This window comes from Orycteropus afer, unplaced genomic scaffold (assembly GCF_000298275.1).
Source record: "Orycteropus afer afer isolate SDZICR_OR568_19922 unplaced genomic scaffold, OryAfe1.0 scaffold00650, whole genome shotgun sequence".
NCBI lineage: Eukaryota > Metazoa > Chordata > Mammalia > Tubulidentata > Orycteropodidae > Orycteropus > Orycteropus afer.
In genome coordinates, this window is record NW_006922237.1 from 633,023 (window position 1) to 634,654 (window position 1,632).

The 1,632-nt window shown below is 37.1% G+C and overlaps 1 protein-coding gene across 1 annotated transcript; it reads right to left on the minus strand.

Annotated features, from left to right (window-relative positions):
• Nucleotides 1-464: 464 nt before the first annotated feature.
• On the minus strand, nt 465-1,400 carry LOC103210776 (olfactory receptor 4C11-like). The gene has a single exon (XM_007956687.2). The coding sequence runs from the start codon at nt 1,392-1,394 to the stop codon at nt 465-467; it is 930 nt and encodes a 309-aa protein (XP_007954878.1). The 5' UTR covers nt 1,395-1,400.
• Nucleotides 1,401-1,632: the final 232 nt, after the last annotated feature.

The window sequence follows — 1,632 nt, forward strand, 5'->3', positions numbered from 1 at the left end:
TGATTGATATCAATCTGTAGGTGTCAAAGCAGAAGTTGGATACCTAATTCAGAATATATTATAGACAGAATTCAAGATCCTAGAGAACTAGTTGTATTTTGTTTATGAATTCTCATAACTTTGCATATGTGTGATGGTATAAATATCTTTCTTATCAAATCAAACAGTACAGATTCAGAATTATGATGTACACTTCATGGTGAGCAATGCTAGAATTGAGGTCTCAGTAGATTAAGTCAGGCTGATGTTAGCTAGGTACATAATTATCCTAATAATTCTGACAGTGTATCTAGCTCTGACATAAGAAAATGATACTAGACATTTATTTTTCCTATAAACTAGAAAAAGTTATTAATCCATCTCCTTTGATATAATTGGATGTTATAAAATGAGAAACATCATCATTTTAAATGTCTTTATAGATTCAGTCCTGTTACCGAATATATCATCATACACTCTTCTCATCATTTGCCTTCTGAGGTAATTTTGACCAACCATAACTTTCTCATGGCATTTTTCACTTCTGTATTCCTTAGTGTGTAGATGAGTGGGTTGAGAAAAGGTGTTGCAATGGTATAAAATACTGCCACCATCTTGTCCATGGGGAGGGTGGTTGGTGGACGTGTATATGTGAATGTACATGGACCAAAGCATAAGATAACTACAATGATGTGAGAGGTGCAAGTGGAAAGGGCTTTTCTCCTCCCAGCTGCACTGTGATTTCTCAGTGAACGCAAGATAATAAAGTATGAGATCATCAGAAGCACAAAGCTACTTGAGCAAATGGCCCCACTATTGGCCACCAACTGTAGGTTGATCGTATAAGTATCCATACAGGCAAGTTTTAATAAGGGCTGCAAATCACAGCAATAATGATCAATCAAATTGGGTCCACAGAAGGGCAGTGTCAAGACCAGGGCAATCTGGGCTATGGAATGTATCAAAGACCCAATCCAGGCCAGAGTAATCAAGATGATGCACACCTGTTGTCTCATAATGGTTGGGTAACGCAAGGGCTTACAGATGGCCACATAGCGATCAACAGCCATGAGGATGAGGACAAAGATCTCCAAGCAGCCAAAGAAATGCAGTGCAAAGACTTGAGTCATGCAGTCATTGTAGGATATGACTTTCTTTGTAGAGAGAGTGTCCACAATTAATCTAGGGGCTGTGGAAGTTGAAAAGCAGGTGTCAGCAAAGGACAAATAAGAAAGGAAGAAGTACATGGGACTCCCAAGGGTCCGGCTGAACTTGATGGTCACAATAATGAGCAAATTTCTCACCACAGTTCCAGTGTAGAAAATTAAGAAGATTACGAACACTATTTTCTGCCTCAAAGGATCACTTGTCAATCCTAGGAATATGAACTCAGTTACACTCTTGTTTTGATACATTGTTTCAGGAGATGTGGAGAAAGTAGAGGTTAGGAAGAGTTAATCTGCAAGGAGAAAAACAATCATTTTATGAGATGAATACTGCATTTGGAGCTCAAATACATACGCCTGATCATTGAACTTCCATTACCAATGGATAATAATTTAGCTTCCCATGTGTTAATTTTTTATGATTTTTTTATGAATAATTGAAATTTATAATACTTATCTATTTAACTTATTGCACACAAGATTGTAA

Coding starts and splice junctions, on each gene's coding strand:
- LOC103210776 (XM_007956687.2), bottom strand. CDS start 1,394: ATGTATCAAAACAAGAGTGTAACTGAGTTCATATTCCTAGGATTGACA.